Below are 25,789 nucleotides of genomic sequence, written 5' to 3' on the forward strand. Positions count from 1 at the left end.
GGGTAAGTTATACTCATCTTCACACCCTTCTCCTATCACACAAACCTTTTTTCCCCACTTTTCATCTTTGATAGTTTACAAGAGCCTCTTCCTTTTATCTGACCCTCTCTTCAATATTTTCTCTCATCATAAGTTGTTCTAAAGTAGTACATACAATATGGGTCTGGATTGAATGTTCTTATTTTCAAACAAAGTGATCGAATATGGTGGGGAAACGAGAGGAGAAAAAGGTATCTTGACAATAAACTGAACAAAATCCTGGGGGTGAGATAGGACAGGAAATTTTATTTTTAATCTTTTAACATCCAAATAACAGGCAGGCTTCTAGTAAGCTGTAATTTTTTTTTTCTTCAGTTTAAAAAATTGGATTGTAGTTGATATTACATATAATATAGCCTAATTCCCTCACTGTTTATTTAGTTCCACTTACTTGATTTAAAATAATTCCTTATCCCATATCTGAAATGTAATTTAATATATTTTTATCCAACAGGCAGAATGGACATATACTTAATTATTTGGCACATTTTCTAATAGATTAGTCCATCAGTTTACTCATTTTAAAGGAAAAAAATGTTTAAAGTCACATTTAGGACCTTTAATGTACAGGTGGGGGATAAGCTTTGTGGATGTAGCCTTTATATTTAGTATAATTGAGGTCTAAAATAATAATCTTCTATTATCTCAACAGAGCAAATTATTGAAAAAGATGAAGGTCCTTTTTATACCCATCTAGGAGCAGGTCCTAATGTGGCAGCTATTAGAGAAATCATGGAAGAAAGGTAATTAACGCAAAGGCACAGGGCAGATTAACGTTTATCCTTTTGTATATGTCAGAATTTTTCCAGCTTTCACATACAAAGCAGTCAACAATTGTAAATTGAGTAATTATTAGTAGGCTTAGCTATTCCAGGGTTGCCAGCACTACACACTGTGCTATTCACCAGAGAGTCACAATATTTAACAGGACTAATAGTCTGCAAGCTGGCATAGGCTGCCCACTTTGAGATGGATGCCAGGAAAACCCAGGCATGAACAAGAACCAACCAGCCAGCCAGCCTGCCAGGCGCAAGGGTGCTGGCACAGGCTGCAAAGAGAGCGCCCACTCTGGTTTTCCCACTTGATGATAAAAAAGGAAAAGGGGGGAAAGGTGGTATAAGAAAGGAACCATTGAGTTAAATTCACCTGGAGTTGTAAATGAGTAGTTATCTCCAAGGAAGTTGTCCGTTAGTATGAGCAGAGGGCAAGAGTGATATACTGAATAAAAACAGAGACAGATTCTATTTATAGCTGCATTTTTTTTTAACTGTCAGTCATAGGTATGCAAGTACTTACCTGAATCTACACAGTTACTCCTGCATGTCATCTTGCAGACTTGAAGACTGTTATGAGCAAGATAACCAGTGCAGAGAGAGACTTTCATATAGGTATCCACAGCTCTGAGCTGTTATTACGCTAGGGTGCCTTTTCTTTAAGAGATAGGAGTTTTTATCATTAAAATACATTAGGAGACATTCTGGGCAGCAAGGACATATTCTATATCATTGTTGCCCCAAATTCAAATTATTCATTTCTAAATTAGCACATAGAAATTCACTAAATAATCGTCTAGTAGCCTGGCAGAAATAGTGAATTTCCCTAAGTGCCCTCTTTTATTAGCAAGGAGTAAGTAGTGCTTTGGTCATAAGGGAAAATATAATCTATTTCTAGAATTATCCTATATTTTCAAAATTGCTGGATACTAGTTATTTGCCAGCCTTTTAAAAAATGAGAGATTCTTAGAGAAACAGTTCTAACTAAAATCTTATGATTCCCCAAGTTTTAAAATAACTAAATTTAGTAAAGGACAAATAGTACGTATCTTAGAAGACTGAATTTAACAAACTTTAAAAAGTTTTGTGCTTGGTGAAATTATGTATAAAAATAAGCTTTCCCATTATTTTTACCCATCATATAATTTCAAAATAGTTCATTACAATTATCAGTATATTTTGATACTGAAGAAATACAAGGCTTAAAGTCTATTATCCAGTTTGCTTGGCTTAGTTCTGTTTTTCAAAAATAAACTATTCATTTCTCAGGATGTGGCCATAGAGTAAAATTATGCTCAAATGTTCAATATTTTGATTGCCTCTTAGATTCATTTGCTAATTTTATGTGTGTGTGTGTTTCTGTGGATTTCTTTAAGGTTTGGACAGAAGGGTAAAGCTATTAGGATTGAAAGAGTCATCTATACTGGTAAAGAAGGCAAAAGTTCTCAGGGATGTCCTATTGCCAAATGGGTAAGTGTGACTTGACAAGGCCTTTGGTCTTCAGTCTTGGGCATTTTGATTCATTCATCTAACCCTGGGAATTGGGTTATCAGATCAGAGAATCATTTATGCCAGTTGAAAGGAATATTGCTTATATTTATCACGTGTCATCTCCTAAGAAAAAGGCAGATTAGGATAAAATCATGTACAAACTGTATTTAATTGAAAGAATTTAATAGTGAGGAAGAGGTCTGTTCAAGTGCCTGCTAGAAGCGTAATTCTTCCCGGCATGTGAGGAAGAGGTCCTTAATCCTTTAAGTACCTGCAGTTAATCTTTATCTTGTCATTTTTGAAGACCTTGAACTTTGAGGTCTTGATTGTCTTCCATCTAGCTCTGGCCTTAGTGCAGGGAGCATTGTCCCCACTGTACTGGGTCGAGTCTGCTACACCCCGAGTGCTTTTGCATCTCTCCCAGTTCTGACCCCAGGGTAAGCCCCGACGTTATAATGGGCAGCAAAAGGCAAGTTGCAGGTGCTGGTAAATGTCGCCCAAATTGTGACCCAGACTTGAGAAAATATACAGATGTCAATCAATGCTCTCATCTGCTGCAAGTGACCCTTGTTTTGTTTTGGTTGGGGTGGTGGGTGTTGGGGTGGAATGGTGACCCGAACAGGTGGTTCGCAGAAGCTGCAGCGAGGAGAAGCTACTGTGCTTGGTGCGGGAGCGAGCTGGCCACACCTGCGAGGCTGCGGTGATTGTGATTCTCATCCTGGTGTGGGAAGGAATCCCACTCTCTCTGGCTGACAAACTGTACTCCGAGCTCACCGAGACACTGAGGAAATACGGCACGCTCACCAATCGTCGGTGTGCCCTGAATGAAGAGTAAGTGCATCCCAGGCCTCTCCTCTCTTTCCACTGCTAGGAGAGCTTAATTGTCGGTTTGAGGGCAGAGAGTTGAACCTGCGTTTTCACATTTACAAAACAGGGATCAAAATGCCTGCTTCACAGCCATGCAGTAGGAACTTGCATTTGCCAATGCTAACATGGATACTTCGAAGCAATTTCATTTACTAATATTTTGTACCTTCAGACAGTGTAGCTATGAGTTAGAAGCAGCTTGCTGGAAATCTGAGTGTCTGTACCCACAAACTCAACCATACCATAAACCTGAAAATATTTATGTGTCCGCTTACGCAAGTGACGACTGTTTTGTGTGCCTAGTCACCACGTTAGTAAGTATTGACACCACTTCTGTGTCGCAGTATCTGACACAGTTAGGTGAGAAACTTTAGGACTCCCAGGTCAAGGACTTTATATGTAGCAAACATAAAAATACAAGGCTTATCTATAGAAGTTCTGTAGAAACAAACTGATTTTGACTTCATGGCAATCTAGTCCATTATTTCCATAATAATAATCGAAATCACTTCCACTTTTACTGCTACTAAATAATCAAGAAATTAGTGGCTATGGATGGGCATTATTTTCAAGGAATATAAAAATTTGGAATAGGAGAGCAAGGTATGCAGTTAAATATATTTAATGCATCCAAGTGCTGGTATGGTCTTGTTTGTGTTTTTTGTTTTTTAACCTTATCTACTTGCAGGAAGTTTACATCTTCACTTGGAGAAAGCTTAATTTTTTATTTTCCTTCTGCTATGCTATTCTTGTATATCATTAAAAGAATACAGGAAAATTCACAGTGCTGCACTGAAATCTTATGTAGCTATTTTACTCACAGTCAGTACTAAAATAATTTTAATATTGCACTGTTTTCTTAGTTTTTAAAACTTTTTTGGCTGAGTCGGGTCTTAGTTGAGGCATGCAGGATCTTTCGTTGTGGCGCAGGCTTCCCTCTAGTTGTGGTGTGCAGGTTTTCTCTTCTCTAGTTGTGGTGCACGGGCTCTAGGGCACGTGGGCTCTGTAGTTCGCGGCACGCAGGGTCTCCCGCTGAGGCGCGCGAGCTCAGTAGTCACAGCGCACGGGCTCAGTCACCCCGCGGCACGTGGGATCTTAGTTCCCTGACCAGGGATCGAACCCGCATCCCCTACATTGGAAGGCGGATTCTTTACCACTGGACCACCAGGGAAGTCCCTGCACTTCTTCCTTTAGTCACCTTTCTTCTGTGTCCACCAAACTACAAAAGAGTTTACTGAGCTTATGGAAATATTGTGCTGCTCATTGCAACAATGCATTGCTAACCAAATTTGTCCTTTTGCTATTACTCTAACTGGTATGGTTTTACTGTATGTTAATATAGGTTCTCCCTCTGGGTCATTGGGGGTGGGTAGGGACGGTTGCAAATCAACTATAAATAATCTGTTCAGGAAAGTTACTTTTCCTGTATGAAAGTGTGGCTTGGCTTTCTATGATAGTCATGATCCCAAAGTGTCATGGTGTGTACCTCAAGGCCGTCAACCCACTTTTACAAATGATAGGTTGGAAGGTAGAAGTTGCTGATTCATAAGACATGACTCAAACTTGTGACTGACTGCTTTAGGTATAAAGTAATATTCCATTTACCCTAACATCCCTTGTTTCTCCTTTAAAAAAATGTATTTAGGTGTCTTTAATCAGAAAGAAAATGAAAGTTAAGGCATCTTGAGCTGATGTTGCTGATAGCATTTTTCTCAGGAATTCAGCGACACTGCCTTGTTTTTGTAAAGCAGACTTCCTCTTAGACTTGGTAGCTGGAACTTCTAAACCACCAAAGAACTTCTTGTGAAAATGACATTTGTTTTATTTAAATTTCTTGAAGTTTCTTGCAAACTCTATTTCACATTCTCTGTAATTGATTTAATTTTTATTAATATTATACATCTCTGTTATTTTTCCCCTGAAGGCTTTTCTTTGATTCCTATAAATGCCATTGTCTGAAATAGAATTTCTTTCTATATGTCAGATTCTATGTTAAGAACTTTCCTAAATTATGTTATTTTGCATTTGAAAACCATGAATGATGATTGGACCAGGGTCTAAGAAAACTTAATTTGTTTAACTGATCTAAATAGGGACAAGAACAAAACTATTAAAAGATGTGCTTCAAATAATGACATTTTAAAGGCCAATCTGTATACTTTTGCTTAACTTCGTCTATCATTTCAAGGTAAAGATGAGTAGTGATTTGGATGATGTTCTAGCTTTGGTCTACCTGTACTTAGAGCGAGTTTCCAAAAACAAAAAATATACTTGAGGTACATGATTCAAATAGACACTTAACCAATGGCAATAGAGACTTCACTCAGATATAGCTTTTGAAGTTTCTTCTACCCTATAAAATAAGTTTTATTTTACGTCTGGCAAAAGTTAAAATTACGATTTTTTTGTGAAGAATGGAGGGTAATCTCAAATTGGGGCTGCTGACTCATTTTAATATTCAAAGCTGTGGGACCCTCATCACTGAGTTCTTACAAATCCCAGTGCCCGCAGGCACTGTAACCACCCACTGTGAGTCCAGAAAAGAACTCTGAGAGCATCTTCCAGTGGGAAAGTCAAAACGGATTTTTACATTTCCTTTGAGCCCAGCCAGCTGTTTCTCCTTTAAAGATTTCCCTTTGAGATTTTTATTTTATGACTAAGCCTAACCAATAATTTTTTGGCAAGTAAGAGTTGTGGGAGTGTATCTGTCATTATAAGGAAGTCAAAGCCAGAAATGTCTCTGCCATGCTGGGTGATATTAAACTTTTAAAGAAACTTTATATTATAAAAATTTTCCAATATACGTAAATGGAGGAGTGCAGTATATTTATCACATTTTGCCAATACTATTCCATATATTCTGTGCCCCCCTCACTTCCTAACCCCATCCCCACCAGTGTTTTAAAGCAAAACAGAGGCCATATCATCTAAGCTATGTCCACTTCAGTGTGTATCACTAACAGATAAGGACTTTGTTGTTTTACAATGTTGTGTTAGTTTCTACTGTACAGCAAAGTGAATCAGCTATATGTGTACATATATCCCCTCTTTTTTGGATTTACTTCCCGTTTAGGTCACCACAGAGCACTGAGTAGAGTTCCCTGTGCTATACAGTAGGTTCTCATTAGTTATCTGTTTTATACATATTAGTGTATATAAGTCAATCCCAATCTCCCAATTCATCCCACCCTTTCTTTCCCCCCCTTGGTGTCCATATTTTTTTTCTCTATGTCAGTGTCTCTATTTCCGCCTTGCAAACAAACAGGTTCATCTGTACCATTTTTCTAGATTCCACATATATGCATTAATACACGATATTTGTTTTTCTCTTTCTGACTTACTTCACTCTGTATGACAGTCTCTAGGTCCATCCATGTTGCTGCAAATGGCACAATTTTGTTCCTTCTTATGGCTAATAGTCCATTGTATATATGTACCACATCTTCTCCATCCATTTCTCTGTTGATGGGCATTTAGGTTGCTTCCATGACCTGGCTATTGTAAATAGTGCTGCAATGAACATTGGGGTGCGTGTGTCTTTTTGAATCATGGTTTTCTCAGGGTATATGCCCAAGGACTTTTTTTTTTTTATAAACAAAACCTAGTCACAGTGTCATTATCATTCATCTCAAAATTGAGTGATTCTTTAATATCATTTAACGTTCAGACCATGTTCAAATTCCCTAATTGGATACTGTTTCCAATGTACACATATATACACATATACATATTAGATATACATATATATAAAGTAAAAAAATATTGACAAAAAGAAAGTCCATATCTTACATTTGATTGAGGGTTTTGAGTAGGTCCCAGTTCATGCCTATTGTCTAGTATAGTTTTTTTTTTTTTTTTTTTTTTAAATAAATTTATTTATTTATTTATTTTTGGCTGCATTGGGTCTTCGTTGCTGTACGCGGGCTTTCTCTAGTTCTGGCGAGCAGGGGCTACTCTTTGTTGCGGTGCATGGGCTTCTCATTGCGGTGGCTTCTCTTGTTGCAGAGCACGGGCTCTAGGCTCATGGGCTTCAGTAGTTGTGGCATGTGGGCTTCAGTAGTTGTGGCTCAAAGGCTCTAGAGTGCAGGCTCAGTAGTTGTGGCGCACGGGCTTAATTGCTCCACGGCATGTGGGATCTTCCCGGATCAGGGCTCGAACCCGTGTCTCCTGCATTGGCAGGCAGATTCTCAACCACTGCGCCACCAGGGAAGCCCCTCTAGTATAGTTATTGATAGAACTTCCTTTTACTCTCAAAAGTGTCCCAGTTTGTAAGATGAAGTATATGATTCACAAGGCTCTTTTACTTTATTATAGTTTCCCCTCTCTTTTCTATGAATTTATTTGTTAAAGAGACTGTATGATTTGCTTTGTAAAATTTCTCACATTCTGGATTTGGCTGTGCACACTTGCTTAACTTGTTCCTCTGTCACCAATATCATATGTACACTGGTAGTTAGAGACTTAAAATATGTGTGTATACATGAATGTATATATTAGCAAAATGCTTCATAAGTGGTGATGAAATAATCTTAGTTCTTCATACCCATCAAGAGGGACATAATATCTGCTTTGTTCCATTTATAGTGATGTTATGAGTGTTCAGTTGAGGAGTTGTTAGCTTGATCCACCCATCATAAAGTTTACTAGAAAACTTCTACCTAATGGTTTAGCACATCCACCGATGATTATTACCTGTTTCCATTAGTTTGCAAATTGATAATTTTCTTATTTTTTAAAGTATAAGTTTGTTATGTACATTTAATTTATTTTGCTAGTTTTTCTATTCTTGCATAAGTTTAAATGGCTGATATAATTTTTAAATTTTGTTTTTTAAAATATTTATTTATTTATTTATTATTTTTGGCTGCATTGGGTCTTCGTTACTGCGTACAGGCTTTCTCTAGTTGCGGTGAGCAGGGGCTACTCTTCATTGCAGTGCGTGGGCTTCTTATTGCAGTGGCTTCTCTTGTTGCAGAGCACGGGCTCTAGGCACGTGGGCTTCAGTAGTTGTGGCACTCAGGCTCAGTAGTTGTGGCACATAGGCTTAGTTGCTCCATGGCATGTGGGATCTTCCTGGACCAGGGATCGAACCTGTGTCCCCTACATTGGCAGGCAGATTCTTAACCACTGTGCCACCGGGGAAGTCCCTTTTTTTTTTTACAGTTAGAAGTCCGAAGAGGTTGAGAGTGTTTTTAAAAATCTGTTGTATAGGTAAATATTTTTATTACAATTTCTCTGATTTGTTATTTAACCGTTAGCCAAGTTCTGAGCCATGTTAAAATTAGGCTGCAATGTAAAAATTCCAACAATATTTGAAAGGCCGCTATAAAAATAAAGGTGCCTTTTCAGAAGCCACTTCATATAGGAAATCACCTTGAAGTCATTTTGTTATGTGTGAGTTTTTTCAATTTCTATATAATTCACACACCATAAAATTCACCCTTTTAAAGTATACAATACAGTGCACTAGTATATTCACAAAGTTGTACAACATTTTCATTGCTCCCAAAAGGAAACCTCAAAGCCATTAGGCAATCACTTCCCATTCTCCTCCCCCACTAAATGGCAACTACTAATCAACATTCTGTCTCTACAGATTTGCCTTTTCTGGGCTTTTCATATTAATAGAATCATACAATATTCTATTCAATCTGTCTGGCCTCTTTCACTTAGCATAATATGTGTTTTTAAATTTATTTTTATTTTTATTTTTTTTAATTTTATTGGAGTATAGTTGATTTCCAATGTTGTGTTAGTTTCAGGTGTACAGCATAGTGATTCAGTTATACACATACATATATTCATTCTTTCTCAGGTTCTTTTCCCATATAGGTTATTATAGGTTATTCATTCTTTTTCCGATTCTTTTCCCACATTGAGTAGAGTTTCCTGTGCTATACAGTAGATCCATGTTGGTTATCCATTTTGTATATAGTAGTGTGTGTATGTTCATCCCAAGCTCCTAATTTATCCCTCCCCCCCACCACATTTCCCCTTTGGTCTCCAAAAGTTTGTTTTAAAAATCTGTGAGTTTGTTTCTGTTTTGTAAATCATTTTTTAAATATTCCACATATGAGTGATATCATATGATATTTATCTGACTTACTTCACTTAGCATGATAATCTCTAGGTCCACCCATGTTGCTACAAATGGCATTATTTTGTTCTGTTTTATGGCTGAGTAATATTCCATTGTATATATGTACCACATCTTTATCCATTCCTCTGTCGATGGACATTTAGGTTGCTTCCGTGTCTTGGCTGTTGTAAATTGTGCTGCAGTGAACACTGGGGTGCACGTATCTTTTCAAATTATGGTTTCCTCTGGATACATGCCAAGGAGTGGGATCACTGGCTCATATGGTAGTTCTATTTTTAGTTTTTTAAGGAACTTCCATACTGTTCTCCATAGTGGCTGTACCAATTTACATTCCCACCAACAGTGTATGAGGGTTCCCTTTTCTCCCCACCCTCTCCAGCATTTATTGTTTGTAGATTTTTTGATGATGGCCATTCTGACCTGTGTGAGGTGATACCTCATTGTAGTTTTGATTTGCATTTCTCTGATAATTAGTGATGTTGAGCATCTTTTCATGTGCTTTTTGGCCATCTGTATGTCTTCTGTGGAGAAATGTCTATTTAGATCTTCTGCCCATTTTTTGATTGCATTGTTTGTTTTTTTGACATAGAGCTTCATGAGTTGTTTGTATATTTTGGAGGTTAATTCCTTGTCGGTCGCTTTGTTTGCAAATATCAATATTTTCTCCCATTCTGTGGGTTGTCTTTTTGTTTTGTTTATGGCTTCCTTTGCTGTGCAGGAGATTTTAAGTTTAATTAGGTCCCATTTGTCTATTTTTGTTTTTATTTTCATTACTCTAGGAGGTGAATCAAAAAAGATGTTGCTGCAATTTATGTCAAAGAGTGTTCTGCCTATGTTTTCCTCTAACAGTTTTATAGTGTCCAGCCTTACATTTAGGTCTTTGATCCATTTTGAGTTTATTTCTGTGTATGGTGTTAGAGAATGTTCTAATTTCCTTCTTTTACATGTAGCTTTCCAGTTTTCCCAGCACCACTTATTGAAGAGACTGTCTTTTCTCCATTGTATATTCTTGCCTCCTTTGTCATAGATTAATTGGCCATAGGTGCATGGGTTTATTTCTATTCCATTGATCTATATTTCTGTTTTTGTGCCAGTACCAAACTGTTTTGATGACTGTAGCTTTGTAATATAGTCTGAAGTCAGGGAGTCTGATTCCTCTAGCTTCATTTTTCTTTCTCAGGATTGCTTTGGCTATTCGGGGTCTTTTGTGTTTCCATACAAATTTTAAAATTTTTGTTCTAGTTCTGTGAAAAATGCCATTGATAATTTGATAGGGATTGCATTGAATCTGTAGATTGCCTTGGGTAGTGTAGTCATTTTTGCAATATTGATTCTTCCAATCCAAGAACATGGTATATATCTCCATCTGTTTGTATCATCTTCGATTTCTTTCATCAGCATCTTATAGTTTTCAGAGTACAGGTCTTTTGCCTCCTTAGGTAAATTTATTCCTACATATTTTATTCCTAGGTCTTTATAATGTTTTAAAGTTTTGTCCATGTCATAACATTAATCAGTACTTTATTCCTTTTTATGGCTGAATAATATTCCATTGCATATATGTGTACCACATTTTCTTTGTTCATCAGTTCATGGACACTTTAGTTATTTCCACTTTTTGGCTGTTATGAATAATGCTGCTATGAATATCTCTGTACAGGTTTCTATATAGACATATATTTTCAGTTCTCTTGGGTGTATACCTAGGAGTGACAATTTTGGTTGTATGGTAACTACGTTTAACTTTTTGAGGAACTGCCAAACTGTTTTCCAAAACAGCTGCACCACTCTTCATGCTTACCAACAATATATGGAGGTTCTGATGTTTCCACATTTTCACCAAAACTACTTATTGGCTGCCTTTATTTATTTTATTTATTATACCCCTTCCAGTGGGTATAATGTGTATCTCGTGGTTTTGATTTGCATTTCCCTAATGAGTAATGATGTTAGCCATTATTTCATTTGCTATTGGCTATTCATATATCTTCTTTGAAGAAATCCTTTCTTAAATCTTTACTCCTTTTTAAATTAATTGTTTTCTGAGTTATAAGAGTTCTTTATATATTCTGGATACTAGAACTCATCAGATGTATGGTTTGCAGATATTTTCTCATTCTGTAGGTTGTCTCTTCATTTGATGATATCCTTGAAGCACAAAAGTTTTTAATTTTGATGAAGTCAATTTTTTTAAATTAACTGCTTGTACTTTCAGTGTCATATCTAAGAAATCATTGCCTAATCCAGGGTATTAAAGATTTACCCCCAGTGTTTTCTTCCCAGAGTATTATAGTTTTAGCTCTTACATTTAGGTCTTTGATCACTGTTATGATGTGAGATAAGAGTTCAACTTCATTTTTTTGCATGTGACTATCCAGTTGTCTCAGCACCATTTGTTGAAGAGACTTTTTTCCATATTGAATGGTTTTCTCATTCTCGTTGAAGATTAATTGACAAAGATGTATGTGTCATTTCAGGATTCTTCTGTTCCATTAATTTACATATCTATCCTTATGCCAATACTATATGTTGTTGATTGCTGTAGTTGCTGTAGTAAGTTTTGAAATTGGAATGTATAAATCTTCCAACTGTTTTTCTTTTACAGGACCCTTACAGTATCCTACAGGATACTCTGGGTCCTTTTCATGTCCCTGTGAATTTTAGGATGAACTTAATAATTTCCCCATCTGGGATTTTGACAGAGGTTCTGTTGAATCAGCAAATTAATTGGGAAGTGTTGATATCTTAACAATATTAAGTCTTCCTATTTATTAGCACAGGATGTCTTTACATTTATTTAGGTTTTTAATTTCTTTCAATGATGTTTTATAGTTTTCAGTGTACAAGTCCTACACGTCTTTTGTCAAATTTCTAAATATTTTATTCTTTTTGATGCTTATTTTAAGTAGAATTATTTTGATTTTTTTTTTGGATTGTTCATTGCCAGGATACACTTACACAATTGGTTTTTATATATTAATCTTATATCCTACAAACTTATTTAACTAGTTTATTAGTGCTAAATTTTTTTGGTGGATTCCTTAGGATTTATACATACAAAATCATGTCATCTACAAATAGAGATAGTTTAATTTCTTCATTTCCAATCTAGGTGTCTACTTTTTTCTTTTTTTTTTTATCCTTTTGCATAATTTCCCTGGCTAGAACCTAGAGTAGATATTGAACAGAATTGGCAACAGCAAGCAGCTATTGCTTGTCTCTGATTTCTTTCAGCTTTTCACCATTAGGTATGATGCTAAATGTACGGTTTTTGTAAATGTTCTTTGTCAGGTTGAGGAAGATTTTTTTCTATTCCTAGGTTGAGTATTTTTATCATGAAAGGTTGTTGTACTTTTCTCAAATGCTTTTTCTGCATTTCACTTTGTTAATGTGGTATTTCATATGTATATAAAAATAGTCAAAACTATACATATGTGTGTGTACTATACTATACGTTGTATAAAAATGGGTCTATAGTTTTCTTGTGATGTCTTTGTTTTTGGTTTCAGGGTAATACTGGATTCATAGAATACATTGAAAAGGGTTCCCTCTTATATTATTTGGAAGAATTTGTAAAGGATTGGGGCTAATTTTTTAAATGTTCAGTGGAATTCACCAGCAAAATCATATACTCTTGGGCTTATCCTTGTGGGAAGTTTTTTGATTACTAATTCAGTCTTTTTGTTATAGGTCTATTCATATTTTCTATTTCTTCTTGAGTCAGTTTCAGTAGATTGTGCTTTCTGGGAATTTGTCCATTTCATCTAAGTTATCTAACCTGTTGATAGATCATTTTTATAGTATTCCCTTATAATGCTTTTTATAAGGTCATTTGTAGTATCCTCTGTTTCATTTCTAATTTTTTAGTAATTTGGGTCTTCTTTCTTTTTCTTGGTCAGTCTAGCTAGTTTTGTCTACCAAGACCTCAGGCAGCTGCAATGTTCAACAATTGCCTCTGACTATTTTCAACAAATATCTCCAGTGGGGAAAAGGCTATATACAATAGGTGAACTCCAAGTCAGATCAAATGAAGAAAGCCTTGCCAGTGGTGTCTTCTAGAGAACTACCAAATAGGTAAAATAATGACATTTCTCTAGGAATGGGGCTTTGGAGGATATCCAGCCTAATTCTACCCTCTCCAGTGGTTGCCAGCCTGCTGATTTTCACCATAAATGTGGGCTGTTGGTTTTCAAGGCTGTCGTGGAGTTCTGGGGACAGTGGAAATAGGGAAAGTTAAAACACTGCAAGGCTTAGCTTCCTACCAAAATTTCATTGCCTTTCTTGAAGAAATGCTTCCTGGACTGCTGCAAGTCTTTTGTTAATTTCCATATTTCTGAAGAGTTGATTCTGACAATATTTACCAGGTTTCTTTTTGCTTTTGTGGAGGAGGGTATTTTCAGAGATCCTTATTCTGCCGTTTTTGCTGACATCTGTAAAATTGTAACTTCTAATTATAACATTCCTTCTGCATTTATTAGACGGAATTCTTTAAAGAACTTTTCATTATCAACTGTTTGGTTACCATTAAATATAGTTTGTAAACAAATGACAGAATAATGCATGGTAAGTATCCTTAGTTGTGAAATTTCAAAATAGTGATTTGGTGCTTTAGTAACCATCCAAAAATTATCAGTTAGTTTGTTCTTTCTTTTTGGTATCATTATTAACTCATTTGAAAAAAAAAAAAAAACCCCTCATGGATTTTAACCTATATTCATTTCAATGAGAAATGATATTTAGAGATCACAGTATGTGTCCAGATGTGCCCATTGCTGCAAAGATATTGTTACTTTAGGCATTTTCAGTGGGCTGATATAAGAAGTAATTTTTTTTTTGAAAGAGAAAATTTGAGCTTTTTAATTCATATCATGAGTTCATACTATTTCCTATTCATAGGATTTTACAGAGTATTTACTTATCATCTTTAGACTTATTTCGTCTTACACTGAAATTCTTATTTCTTGACATTAACAATGATTTTTTCATGTCACAACATACATAAGTAATTTCAAAATAATATCATTACTACAAATAAGACTACTGTTGTCCAATGAGGTCAGGAGAGCCATACATAAACAAACGATCCACTTCTTAACATGTGTCCAAAGGAAGTGAAATCATTATCTCAAAGGGACATCTGCATTCCAATTGCAGCATTATTCACAGTAACCAAGGTGTGGAGACAACCTAAGTGTCCATCAATGGATAAATGGATAAAGATGTGGTTTGTGAATACACACACAGGAATATTATTCAGCTTTTAAAAAAGGAAATCCTGCCATTTTCGACAACATGGAGGAATCTGGAGGGGATTATGCTAAGTGAAATAAGCCAGACAGAGAAAGACAGATACCTGATATTACTTATATGTGGAATCAAAAACAAAAAACAAAAGTCAAACTCACAGAAACAGAGTAGAAAAGTTGTGAGAGGCTGGGGGATGAGGGAAATAGGGAGAGGTTGGTAAAAGGGTATATATAATCTTTCAGTTATAAAATGAGTAAGGTCTCAGGATCTAATGACTATAGTTGATAACACCTTACTATATAACTGAAATTTGCTAAAAGAGTTGAACTTAAATGTTCATTGCAAGAAAAAAAATATGTGAGGTGATAGATGTGTTAATTAACTTGATGGGAAAATCCTTTCATAATATATGCTTATATCAAATCATCACGTTGTATACTTTGAATATCTTAACAATTTTATTTGTCAATTATACCTCAATACAGCTGTGAAAAAATACCTACTGAATATAGTTTTCCTAGAGGGTTGTTTTATCCTGTTTTTAATTTTTGGTTTCTTTGCTTGTTTGTCTGTTTATCGCCCTTAGGATATAACTGACTTGGGATGTGAAGTCACAATACTGTATTTTAACCAAAAACTAGAAAGCACTCAAATGCCCATCAATGGTGGAACGATTAATTTGTGACATATCCATATAATAGAAACTGTACTCAGTGAATAAATACATCAATATAAAGTATAACTACATGCAACAATGTGGATGGATATTCCAAACAATGTTGAAGAAGACACAAATAAGCTTATACTAGATAATTGCATATACATGTGTATGTTATGTACGTGTGTATGTATATGTGTACATATACATATACACATACGGTTTTTCCTATTTTTATACTATAGTATAGAAATATATGGCATACTATATGTAGTATAAAAATAGTCAAAACTATATATATGTGTGTGTACTATACTATACATTGTATAAAAATGGGCAAAACTATATATATATACACACACATTTATATACACACACACTAAATTCAGTAGGTTTATAGTATATATAGTATAAAAATAGGCATATATATACACACACATACATACATACACACTATATTCAGTAGGAATATAGTATATTTTATATAGGATAAAAATAGGCAGAGCTAATCTCTTCTGATAGAAGTTACTGTTAGGAGGACAATGCCTGGGAGGAAATATAAGATGGGATTTCGGGGTGCAAGTATATGTTTTGTTTCTTAGTTTGAGTGGCACTCACTTGTGTATGTTTCATTTGTGAGTGATTAGAAGCTATAAAATTATGTGTACTTTCTCTGTGTGTATTATACTACAATAAAATGTTTAAGTTGTCTTTTAAAGTCAATCGAAATAGTGCTTTTCTAATGTGATTGTGGCACAGCTTAATATAGAGTTAGACTTCTTTCAGAACTAATTTGCATTCATTTTGGAATGTAGACACCCAGAATATGAGATTGATAGCCTGGACAGTGCTATCCATAGTCATGAACTTGGTTCTTTGATTTCTCAGGAGAACGTGTGCCTGTCAGGGGCTGGACCCAGAGACCTGTGGTGCCTCCTTTTCTTTTGGTTGTTCATGGAGCATGTACTACAATGGATGTAAGTTTGCCAGAAGCAAGATCCCAAGAAAATTTAAGCTGCTTGGGGATGACCCAAAAGAGGTTTGTTTACTTCCTGATGTATAATCTGTTTATTTTTCATGGAGAATTGATGAGCACAGATGAAGTGAACAATATAATATACTCAAACTCTCATTAACAGAGAATTTCATCTCAGAGATGGATCAGTAAAATTTTGGCTAAACTGTAGACACACAAAATAATATTTTATAAAATTAGCATAATAACAACCATGTGCTACTAAAGTAATAAAGTTTGATCAACATAAACTATACTTATGGCCTTTTACATTTATTCTTTGTCTTTTATGTAAACTCCAGAGTTTTACACAGCTGTCATTTACATATTAAAACTAAATATTACTACTTCAGTGTTAGAACTTTTCATCTTTTGAACCTGAATTATAGAAATCATGTTCGTGACTGCCACATTCATAAAAGTCCATTTCTAGTCACATTTTCAACCCATGAGATTTGATGGCTTAATGTTACTATAATAAATGCATTCAAGTAACTAAAACATATTTAGATTTTAATATAAAGGTGTAGTTGAAATAAATGAACATTGATTTCTCATTGACATCACTGGTTTTTGTCCTTCTCTAGAATATATATTTCTCAAAATATAACTTGTAGACTGGTATCACATTTAACAACTTTTGGGTAGCATGTATTCTAGAGTATGCTAATTGAATAATCAGAAAACCTCAGTATATTTAGCATTCATATATGATCAAATTTTTAGTAAATCTATACATGTTATAATTTTCTTTCAAATTTTCAATGCAATTGAAATATGCAATTATACTATTGATGTAATAATTTTTATATGTCCCTTTGAAAAGTTTGTTAGCTTTATTATTTGTGACTATAATAGTAAGTGGAAGTTTGATAAAGTGCAAAAGCTCTTCAAGTCATGATATACATTTTTCATAGAATCATAACATTTTAATAAGCTGTATTAATGTGCTAGATATCCTCTTTGCGTAAGAAAACACACAAGGGGCTTCCCTGGTGGCGCAGTGGTTGAGACTCTGCCTGCCAATGCAGGGGACACGGGTTCGAGCCCTGGTCTGGGAAGATCCCACATGCCGCGGAGCAACTGGGCCCGTGAGCCACAATTACTGAGCCTGCGCGTCTGGAGCCTGTGCCCCGCAACGAGAGGCCCACGCACTGCGATGAAGAGTGGCCACCGCTTGCCACAACTAGAGAAAGCCCTCACACAGAAACGAAGACCCAACAGCCATAAATAAATAAAATTTAAAAAAAACAAAAACAAAAACAAAAAAACCGTGTGCCCTGACATATCTCAAAATGGTTCCTTTTAAAAAAAAAAAGAAAATAAAACACACAAATATTTAATAAACCTAATGAATAGCAATTTTGCCTGCTGTCTTACACTTTTAATTTTCACACTGGAGAGCATTTTCACCACTACTTCATAAATGTTTATCAATCACTCTGTGTTTCATGTAAACAAATGCAGGGGATGGCTAGTGACATCCTCCCTCTGTTAGGTAGGAGGACTCCAGTCAGAAACCTCCTTACCTTCTAAAATGCAAACAAGTATATCGCTGCCAGCTGCTTACATCTCCCAAGGTTTTTAGAGAAATATCAATGTGAAATGAGAACTTCTAAGTATGAATAGAACAACTGAGTATTGTCCCCTACCAAATTTAAAAAAGCATATTCTTTGCTTGGGGGTGGGGGGGAAATATACCTGAACATTTTTCCTCTCAAGTAAACTTTACAAAGTTTTTTATATATACCACATTATAGTTCTTAGAGTTTTATTCATATTTGAATCACATAGTAATTTTTAGTTCTATGGAGTGATCATTTCAAATTTTGTAATGCTATTTTTTATAAACATTTAAAATATAAAGATTAGAAATAGATTAAACCAAACAAATCCTTTCAATAGCTCATCTTCCTCAGCCACTAATTGGAGAAGAATAGAGAATGTGACCTTTCAAAGACCGTATGGCTTCATTCTCCTAATCCTGCTACCAGCATAGACTTATATTAATAAAATGCCAAATATCTGCATGCAAAGTAGAAAATTGATTAATCTCATGTAAATACCAAAGAGCTAGACATTTAACAGCACATACAAAAATAGGTGATATATGGTCTGTGCTTTTCACTTAGAAATAGTCACGTTAAGATGATATTTAGTTATTGGGTTGGCCAAAGATGTTATGGGAAAACCCCGAACAAACTTTTTGGCCAAGCCGATATTTAATGAGACGATATATATTTGTGATTTGGATCTAAGATGTAGGGGGAAAAAATCTAATTGATGATAGCCTCTCTCATATATGGATAGATTGGATTTAGAATTTAATATGTAGAATTATTCATTTTATACAGGAAGAGAAACTGGAGTCTCATTTACAAAACCTGTCCACTCTTATGGCACCAACATACAAGAAACTTGCACCTGATGCTTATAATAATCAGGTAAGTTTAAACAGTTATTGACAATGATTAGAACACTTTACTTACTCATTATTGATGGCCTATCTTTCCAAAAATATTTTTGAAGCAACGAGTTTCCTTTATTTTTCTAACTTTTTCTCTTCCTAATTGTTGAAACCACTGCAGTGTTCTGTTTTTGATATATGAAAATTTGATATATGAAAATTACACCATCCAAAAGAGTGTATTTTTGGTCTTTTAATCTGTAAAGATAATGAGCTTTTAAGGCTCACAAGCTGTTTTACCTACTAATCTTGTTCTCATATGGATAATTTTATCTCTGTAAGCAGACTTTAGTGATTAATTGCAATTATATGGCTCATACTATAGGTTCTAACCACCTGTTAACTGTTTCCACAGCAAATCTATACATGTAAAGCTATGGGTGTACTACTTTGTAAGTGTGTGTACATGTGTCGAGATATGTCAGATTTTGCTAGATTTTTCCTTTTTCTTTTTCCTTTCCTATTTTCTAAGTGTGTGCTGGGTTGTACCTATATGGAAGGCCAGGTGATTTGCTCAGAAATGCTCGTGAAGGAGGCAAAAGACCGTGAAGTCTACACTGTTTCAATAACATCAACAGCAAAAGCACTAAATGAAAGCCTGTTATGAACCAGATGCTTTGTTTAGTCACTGTGGACATTAAGATGAGCATTGGAGATTCTCTGTCTTTACAAAACTCCTTCCTTAGAGGAGACAGAGATATGTAAAATGCCAGCTATAGAAAAAAATGATAACAGCTGGGACAGAAGTATGCACACATTTCTGAAGGAACAAAAAGGTTCTCCCTGAAAGTAGAGATGTTAAGGTCACAGATGGCCTTGCAGGCCATACAAAGATCTTTGAACTTTATCTTATAGGTAAGAGGCCTACCACTGGGGTGTTCTAAGTGTATATTGGGGACGGTGAGGGTGAAGTGATTTAACTTGAAAAGGTCACTCAAGCCAAATAAATGAAATACAGCTTAAATTATAGAAGATTAAATTAGAGAAGTAAGCTACTGCAATCACTGGGCAAGAGACGTTAAGGTCCTAATTTAACGAAATAGCAGTAGTGATAGAGAAAATGAAATAAGTATGTGAAATATTTGGTGGAACTTATAAACTTAGTGACCAATCAGATTTGAGAATGAGCAAAAGAGAGAATTTGAGGGTCCACCAAATTTCTGGCTTGGACAGGTGGTTCTATTAGTATTAGGAATCAGTGAGGAAAAGTAAGTTTGGAGGAGATAAGGAGAAGATGACAAATTTCATTTTGGACATGCTAGGTTTGACATACTTCTAGGATAATTAAAAGAAAAATCGGGAGAAAAATCCAGGTTAGCACTGTGATTTGGGAGTTATCAAAATGCAGGAAGTAGTTGGTAGTAAATACAATTTTTCAGAGTGAAGATTACAAAGAGGAGACGGGGCTAATGATTTTAATATTTAACATTTTAGGGGTGAGTGGGGGAAGAGAAACCAGTGAAGGAAGGACTGTGGGTAGGAGCAATGGAATAGAAGAGGTTAAAGATTTAAGAGGAAGAGGAAGGTTGATAGATGGAGGAAAGCTTGAGGTGATGAGAAGGTATTCAGAGCAGAGTACACAGCAGCATGGATACGGGAAAGTGTGAAGTGTGACACATTTTGCAAACATTGTCATTTACTTAATAATGTTAAAGACTCTAAGGGGACTAGATTAGTCTACGTAGCAGAGATAGACAGGGCACCAATTCTAGTCAACAATTTAGCTATTCTTGTTTCCGTTGTGGACTTTAACATTTTCCCCAAACCTCAATTCATCTTTTTTTTTTTTTTAAGTGGAAGCAAAGGAGGCAACTTTAATAATGACTGTCTCTTTATAAGTTGTCTTATGTCACAACCTACATATTTAGAGATATATGTTAATGTCTATGAAAATTATTTTAAATGCTATTAATAACAGTGGGATTAATACTGTCATTTTTACAACCTTACCTATTTCAATCAGTGTCACAGAAAAGTATAAGGAATGGTTTGCTACTGTTGTAAAATAATTCTGGTGAGCAAAATAATAAATCAAGCTATAAAAAGAAAATAAATTGAGTCTATGTTGCTAGATTTCAAGTTTGGCCATTTTCTGTTGAGTGAATTTTTTATAGGGGATATTAATCAAATGGCTTTAACTGGGGAAAGGGACAGAACAACAAGCATTGATGTTCTTACTCCTTTGATTCCTATTATAGACTGTCTCATACAAACTTGATTATCTAAGCATTTATATTCTACACTATTACCTTTTGTTTGGAGTATTTTATGCATTTCCTGAACCTGGAATATCTAAAATATGAAGGTGCCCCAAGTTTTTAAGTTATAACAAGATTATTAGGTATAATTCCTTAGATGTGTTTTAATATTTGTATATGAGTAAATGTGTAGATAGATATACTAAACAATTGGCATGAAGTTTCAGTTAAGCAAGATGAATAAGGTCTACAGATCTGCTGTACAATCGTACCTATAGTCAACGATAATGTACATTTAAAAATTTGTTAAAAGTGTAGCTCTTATGTTAAGTGTTCTTACCACAATAAAATAAAATTTAAATACATACATACACTCATACATTAAAAAATAAATGTAATGTCTATATAAACTAAATCAACTAATGGCTAAGAACGAATAAGGTGTTTTTTTATATTGCATGGTAGGTACTACTGGAAAGTTTATCCATATGTCTTAACATGGTTTAGAGACCCCAGAAAACAGCCATGTGATCTTTTCCTACAGTATACATAACACATCAAGGTTATAGGTGCTGTGAAAGTCTACTATTTGGTATTTGCCTCCTTCCCCCAACTGAACGTAGTACCTTTATTTCTCATATATGAATGTTCTTCTTTGCTTTGTTCCTTGATTTTATAAAGTCTTATTGCTGAAGTTAAGCTTCATTGGGTCTTCACAGCATTTCTTCTGTCAGCTCCATGGAATTAGAATATAGGTTTTCTTAACTTAAATATCCTTTATATCTATCCAGTAGAGTTATATTTCTCTATCTTTTCTATGGTTATCTTACCATTAAACTTTAGGACTGAATTAGCAGGCTCAAATCTCAAAATCATGTGCTTTCGTCAGGTGTGGAGATGACATTTTAAACCAAGAAAACTTTCTATGACAATGGAAATATTTTCTGTCTACACTGTTCAGAACGGTAGTTACTAGCCACATGTGGTTACTGAACACTTGATATGTGGTTAGTGCAATTGAGTTAATGAACTTTTCATTTTAATTAACTTAAATGTAAATTGCTACATGTGGCTAGTAGCTGCCGTATTGAACAGCACAGATTTACACCATCAGAAAGCCATGCACTTAGAACTATCTCCAGACATAGAGAAAAATTTCCAGTAATCCATTCACAGACCCCTGCATGGTATTTCTTATGAGATGGCATGTGTCTAAGGACCAGCTAGATTTTGTATACATTTTTATTCAAGGAACAGAATAAAGCTAACTAGATCACAGCATCGCACAATATTATTACAGTAATATATGTGTAATTAGAGTCCCAAAAGGAGGACAGAAAAATATTTTTAAATATAATGGCCAATTATTTTTCAAATTTGTTCAAAACGATAAACCCATTGATCCCAGAAACTCAGCAAGCCCCAAATGGTGGGGGGGGGGGCGGGGGGGGAGATATGAAGAAACTGTCTAAAATCACATTAAAATCAATTTGCTTACAGTGATTAAGAGAAAATGTGAAAAGTAGATGGGGGGAAAAAGACATTACTTATAGGGAAAAAATGGATAATAGACACACAAGACTTAAAGTCTGAGAAAGATGCAAGAAAAAAGAGGAAAAACATCCTTAAAGTACAGAAAGAAAAAAAAAAAAAAGACTATCAATCTAGAAATCTATAACCAGTAAAAACAGCTCTCAAAAGTGAAGGCAAAATAAAGATTTTTTTTTTCAGGCATACAAAAGCTGAAATAAATAATTTACCACCACCGGCAGACTAAAACTTCAAAAGTGTTCAAGGAAGCCCTCTGATAGAAAGAAAAATGATACCAGATAGAATCTGGATTGGCAAAAAGGAATGAAAACATCATAAATAGTAGATATGCGAGTAAAAAGACTTTTTCCGCTTATTTAAAAAATTTCTTTACAAGATAGTTTGTTATTTTAAAATATATTAAAAATGTAATTTAAGGTTTATAACATGTAAAAGTAGCACAGAGGCTTGGGGATTGGAAATATACTGTTGTAAGATTCTTATATTATATATGGATGGAATGGTATATTACTTGAATATAGACTGTACACTACACTGTAAACCTTAAAGCAGGCAGGCACTAACAAAAAGTGTATAACTAATCCCCCAGTAAAGAGATGAGAATGGAATTAATCCCAAAACATATTTTAAAATATGGAACTAGGGCTTCCCTGGTGGTGCAGTGGTTGAGAATCTGCCTGCCAATGCAGGGGACACGGGTTCGAGCCCTGGTCTGGGAAGATCCCACGTGCTGCAGAGCAACTGGGCCCGTGAGCCACAATTACTGAGCCTGCACATCTGGAGCCTGTGCTCCGCAACAAGAGAGACCACGATAGTGAGAGGCCCGCGCACTGCGATGAAGAGTGGCCCCCACTTGCCGCAACTAGAGAAAGCCCTTGCACAGAAACGAAGACCCAACACAGCCATAAATTAATTAATTAATTAATTTAATTTAATTAAAATATGGAACTAAAAGGAAGCTAAAGCAAATACAAAACAAATAGCAAATGGTATATTTAATCCCAGCCATATCAAAAACCACATTAAATGTAAATTTTTTTAACACTCCCAATTAAAAGGCAGAGCTTGTGATATTGAATAATCACATTAATACAGAACAATTGTGATATTTAAAAAAGCAAGAACCAAGAAATACCGTGCTAATATCAATCAAAAGAAAGCTGGAATGATATTAATAGCCAAGTAAATTTCATAGCAAAGAATATCATAAAGAGGATCATTTTATAATAATAAAAAGGTCAGTTTAGCAAGAGAATATGATAATCCTAACTATGCATCTAATAATAGCTTTAAATTTTATTAAACAAAAACTGATACAACTAAAAACAAAGCTCCAGTTACAGTCAGTTTTCAATATCTCTCTCTCAAACCATTAGAACAAGTAGACAGAAGATTAGTAAGAGGACAGAAGACTTGAACAACACTTAACGAAATTGATGTTATGTATAGAACTCCCCATGCAATGACAGAATTAACATTATTTTCAAATATACAAGGATGATTTACCAAGATAGTTTATATTCTGGGTCATGAAACAAGTATTGATAAATTTAAAAGCCACAAAATATGTTATCTGATCACAATGAAATTAAATTGAAAATCTGTACCAGAAGGATACCTACAAAATCCCTAAATATCTGGAAACTTAGCAACTTATTTCTAAATGACCTGTGGGCCAAAGAATAAATCACAAGGGAGAAAGTATTTCAAACTGAATGAAAATGAAGATGTGACATTGAAACTTGTGGGATGCAGCTATGACGCTTACTTAGATAAAGATTTATAACATTGAACATTTATATCAGAAATGTTATATAAAGTCTCAAATCAATGATCTATGCTTATATCCTATGAAGCTTGGAAAAAGAGCAATTTTAGCCATATAAAAGGCAGAAGGAAGGAAAAACTAAAGGTAAGAACAGAAATCAATGAAATAGAATACAGAAAACAGAATATATCAGTGAAACCAAAAGCTAGTACTTTGAGTCAATTTGTTCAAGAAAAAAGAGAAGGTACAAATTGTCAATATCAAGAATTAGAGATGAGACACCATTACATATCCTACAGACAGTAAAAGAATAATAATGAAAACATTATTAAAACTTTATGAAAATAAATTTAATGACTTAGATGAAATGGGCAAAGTCCTTGAAAGGCACAAATTACAGAAGCTTACTAAAGAAAAAATACCATGAGTAGTCCTATATCTATTAAAAAATTGAATTTGTAATTAAAAACTTTCCCAAAAAGAAAACTCCAGGCCCAGATGATTTCCCTTCCAAATTTCACTCATTATTTAAGAAAGAAAGAATAGTTCAATGGAACTCTTCTAGATGGTAGCAGAGGAGTAAGTACTTCCCAACTCATTCTATGAGGCTGGAAATATCCTGGTACTAAAATCAGACAGGGGCATTAAAGAAAAAATAAAGTCCAATGATCATGAATATTGATGTGAAAATTCTTAACAAAATTTCATCTAAATACATCCAACGATGTGTAAAAGGGATAATATATTATGATCAAATGGAGTTTATTTCAGGAGCAGCTTGTTCATTTAACACTCAAAGATCAATCAATGTGATTCACCATATTAACCAACATAATGGGGAAAACTATCTCAAGAGATAGGGTAAAAGCATTTGACAAAATTTAACATCTATAGAAGGAAACTTCCTCAGCCTGATAAAGGGCATAGATGAAAAACCTAAAACTAACGTCACACATAATGGTGAAAGAACTAAAGTGCTTAGCGTTTTTATGGTAAAGCAGCAAGTTAAAGAAGCATTTCATTCCTTAACTTGCTCAGCTAGGTGGAACTGTAATTTCTTTGCTCCGTTTTGTGACATGAAACTTTTTAATGCTATTTTATTGTAATGGGATCATGCCTATTACCTAAGGTAGGCTTTGCCGTCTGTGAAAACTCAGTAAATGGAAAGCTAAAATTTTTTTAAAACACATTATACATTGGGAACAAGAAAAGCATGTCCATTCTCACCACTTCTAGTTAACATCTTTTTTTTTAACTTCTCAAGTAGGTTTTACTATTTGTTGAAGATGTTCTCTGTGCCATATTTATAAACATAAATTTAATAAACAATTGTCGTACAATAATAAAAATAAATAATTTTTACTCTTTATCAAATGACTGTTTGCTTAAGAAAATTCAAGGGATGTTTTCAAGAATAGTTCTCATCGTGCCAGCAAGCTTTTTGTGGCAACCTAATTTTTTTAATTGAGGTATAGTTGATTTACAATATTATATGTTTCGCATGTACAACATAGTGATTCACAATTGTTAAAGATTATACTCCATTTATAATTATTATAAAATGTTGACTATATTCCTTGTGCTGTATAATATATACTTGTATCTTATTCTATTT

The 25,789-nt window shown here is 34.7% G+C and overlaps 1 protein-coding gene across 3 annotated transcripts in view; it reads left to right on the forward strand.

Annotated features, from left to right (window-relative positions):
- The window catches only part of TET2 (tet methylcytosine dioxygenase 2), a 135,819-nt gene that overhangs the window by 100,389 nt on the left and 9,641 nt on the right, over positions 1–25,789 (forward strand). Inside the window, exons 4-8 of one of the 3 annotated variants that reach the window (XM_007190980.2) lie at positions 692–782; positions 2,189–2,282; positions 2,926–3,134; positions 16,064–16,214; positions 18,545–18,634. In XM_007190980.2, coding sequence (XP_007191042.2) covers positions 692–782; positions 2,189–2,282; positions 2,926–3,134; positions 16,064–16,214; positions 18,545–18,634 — 635 coding nt within the window. Of the gene's footprint in view, positions 1–691; positions 783–2,188; positions 2,283–2,925; positions 3,135–13,169; positions 13,345–16,063; positions 16,215–18,544; positions 18,635–25,789 lie in introns of those variants that run through there. The other 2 variants (XM_007190981.2, XM_057546944.1) reach the window with 2 other exon arrangements.

Source organism: Balaenoptera acutorostrata, chromosome 5 (assembly GCF_949987535.1).
Source record: "Balaenoptera acutorostrata chromosome 5, mBalAcu1.1, whole genome shotgun sequence".
NCBI lineage: Eukaryota > Metazoa > Chordata > Mammalia > Artiodactyla > Balaenopteridae > Balaenoptera > Balaenoptera acutorostrata.